We start from the raw sequence: 3,577 nt of genomic DNA, 5'->3' as shown, positions 1-3,577 counted from the left end.
ATATGCAAATACAACTGTATGCTCATCTGCATGTCTTAGGCAGGTCTGCAATATATATATATATATATATATATATATATATATATATATATATATTTATATATGAGTGATATATATATATATATATATATATATATATATATATATATATAAATATATATATATATATATATATATATATATCACTCATATATATCTGTGTGTGTGTGTACACACACGTATATATATCTTCGACAAAAACAATATAAAAATATATTGAGCGTTTCTGTGTGAGTTTATACAGTATGACTGTATTCTCATCACCCTACTCTTCTAGGAGGAAGGTTATCTTGTATTGCATTCTTTCTCCTGACTTTATTATAGAGTGCAGATAGTGCTTGACGGCTACTATTGCTGGCACGACCCTTCAATATCCTTGTACTGCACTCGCCTCTCTATGTTTTGTCAGCACATGATATCCTCTTCCACTGGATATCTGCACAATCACATATAATCAATGTCTCCCGGCTGCAAAACATGTCCTACCGAGACAGACCAGAATCATCAAACTACAAAATCCCACTGCCTTCAATGGGAAGTTTTGGTCCAGGTTTGAAGCTGCAAGACTTTAATAAACGACACATCCTTTCAAATTATGCTGGTAATGGATTGCAATTTTATTTTTTCTGAGAGATAGTTGCTTTATTCATGGTGTCCATTGTAAGTTCTAAGGTCGAACTATTTAAGAAGAGATTAGGCCCAAAAAATAATAATAATAATAATAATAAATATTATTAATAAAGTACTGACATGTGGATCTATCTTTTCTCTTGTTTTGAACCTGAAAGGTGATGATGATGGGTAGCCCAAAGATGGCAGAGATACTACTTCGTTATGGTGCAAACCCTGAAGTTCAAGACCCAACTACTGGTACCTGCCCAGCTCATGATGCGGCTCGTGAGGGATTTTTGGACACCCTCCTAGTGCTGCTGAGGGGTGGGGCAAATCTTCTAAATCCATGTGACACATGGGGCCGGCGTCCCATTGATTTGGCCCCTGACCATGTAAAGCAAGAACTGTACCTTCTAGGGCTCATGGCTGGAAACTAAGACACCGGTGTTATGAAGATTGCATCTGCTGCTTGTCTCCTGGGGACTTTTGTTTTGTCTCATTGCACACTTGAATTAAGTGTAGATTTAAATCCGATATAATGAAGATTTCACATGTCAATTAAATTATTCTGTGACTGTAACTATTATGTTAATATGTTAATGTATTGGGTGTATTAGTCAATTTTATTTTGGAAAACATTTGCTCAACTAATTGTGTGCTTTTGTGTATCATCATTTTGACATATATTCATTTCTCCAGTGTTCTGCATGGTTGCCACTTTACAGGCAAGTGTTTCAATTACCTTCATATTGATGAACAAAGTGCAATTATAATGCTAGCAGGTAGGATATGGTAGTTGGGTGTGCCCTTTATACACTGTGTTCAGAAAAAAAGGTCTCCCTTTTATTTTTAGTCATATCTTGCAGAACAATCTCTCAATGTTCATGACAATTTGCGCAATTGTAGGTCTGTCATTAGATTATTACATTTAGGAATTATTTGATCAACTAATAAATATTCATTTGGAATTGGTGACGGCATGATGACCTTATCAAGTGTATAGTTACAAAATATTTTTTAGTGAAGTAGATGATATTAAGTGCTTGAATTATGGTCCAAAAGATGTTTCCATAAAATGTTTCATGATAAAGGATGGTTGCTAGCCGGACTTAAAAAAATAATGAATAAAACAAGATATAACTCAGGAGTGTCAGCAGCTGAATCTACACATTATCTCTTACGCAATCAGGCAGTTGTTTTCTGGTCTTTGCTGGTGCATTTCAGCAGGAGGACTTTTTTAACAGATACTTTGAACTCAAACTTTATAGTAATCTTAGTGTTTCAGATTAGTTTACAAATGTTTAACAAATGTACAAGTTACAAAGGAAAAACTCACATTTCTAATTTCATGAACATAAACCTACCACGGTGTATCTGGTATGTCTTTACATAACACAGAGCCATTAATTTGGTTGATTGTCTACATTGTGCTTTTTATTTAGTGATAATCTACATAACAGACCTACAATTGTGCACAGATTCATAGGGATTGGGCAAGAATTATATAAAATATGACAAAAACCGGAATGGGTCTCTTTCTTAAAGATTGTGTCCCATCTAACAGGCCTGGGATGTGTTTATAGATGAAAATTGCATTAAAAAACAACATTCTTACACTTCTTGCTGCTGTAAATGAACAAAATAAATTGAATATATTTAATGCACTTCTCATCCGCTTTTATACATAGGAAGTTATTATTAATGTGGGTCATTTATCAAGGCTGCAAACCCGGGGAAAACAAGCTGCACTAGATATATTCTTAAAAAACACACATGAACATCTTCTGTTTCATAAATCTGATGTAGTGTCTTTGGAGTACTGGAAACTTTGGTAGAATGACACCAAAAGTCTTCAGACTGCAAAACTAGGGTAGAACTGGTAAAAAAAATATATCAGCAGATATATTTATGTACCCGATACTGTATTCCTGTAGTTTGGCAGCCCAGACACAATAGCAAATATCCACTTATAGTTCTCAACCTGGGAGTCCTGTATTAACGTTAAAAACACTTGAGATTCACAAAAGGGAGAAAAAAGTCACTACATTAATTGAATGTTTGTATTGACCCAGTACTACATTCGCAGCACTTTTTTGTCCCAGGTTGGCCTCTGGTACATTTTGCTGCTTACAGCTGTTCATCATGTTTGGATGAGTAACCTAACAAGACCACCACAAACTAATTGTTTGAGACACATTGTAAATCCTAATGAAGCAGATAGGAGATTCCTGTCACTTTTTTATTTTTTTATATATATATATTGTGTTTCCGCTTTATTCTAAAGCATGCAGAATGAGATAACCTAATGTCCCACCGAAGCTCTTGCTATGGCCAACATTTCGAATCTTCCAAACATGATATTGACATACAGAAGAAGTTTATGCTTCTGTGTATGTTCCGGTGTGCTGGTTGTTATACTTTTGAACCTTTCGTTTGTTTTGGTTGTTGAGAAATCCCTGGTTTACTTGAAACCCACATCATGTTACCAGCACTTACGTTTTATTGTTTAAACCTGATATGTCAGTTTCGTTCATTAAGCACAAAGACACATTTTCTCATCCAGTGTACATGCTCTGTCTCTGGACCAATCTGTTATCAGTTAGGATATTGAAGAAAGTCGGCTTACTGTATGACTACAAACAATGTATATCACGTGTATGCATATTGGTGCCAGTTAGAGTGGGGGTTTGGGGTTTCACTTTGATAGATTGCTAATATCAAAACAGAATGAAAGATGTTAGTCTGGTCTCCACTTGATATACATCATTCTGCAATAATATCTGTTTTTTTATGGATTGCTGCATGGTTTTCATAACCAATCCAGTCTCCCCAAAAAGAAATGAAGAAAGCTACTTTAAAATATGCAGAAACTTTTATTTTGCTTTCCGGTTGTATTAAAGAATAATAAAAACAAATTAATTAATTA

General features: G+C 34.7%; 1 protein-coding gene across 1 annotated transcript in view; it reads left to right on the top strand.

The window, feature by feature from the left end:
- CDKN2B (cyclin dependent kinase inhibitor 2B) overlaps positions 1-3,577 on the top strand; it is a 10,313-nt gene extending 6,736 nt beyond the window's left edge. The window contains exon 2 of the mRNA XM_075595344.1: positions 828-3,577. Coding sequence (XP_075451459.1) covers positions 828-1,088 — 261 coding nt within the window. The 3' untranslated portion in view covers positions 1,089-3,577. The remainder of the gene's footprint in view (positions 1-827) is intronic.

This window comes from Ascaphus truei, chromosome 1, assembly GCF_040206685.1.
Source record: "Ascaphus truei isolate aAscTru1 chromosome 1, aAscTru1.hap1, whole genome shotgun sequence".
In the NCBI taxonomy this organism is placed as follows: Eukaryota; Metazoa; Chordata; class Amphibia; order Anura; family Ascaphidae; genus Ascaphus; species Ascaphus truei.
The sequence above is the reverse complement of the archived record's forward strand: the minus strand, read 5'-3'. Positions and strand labels throughout refer to the sequence as shown.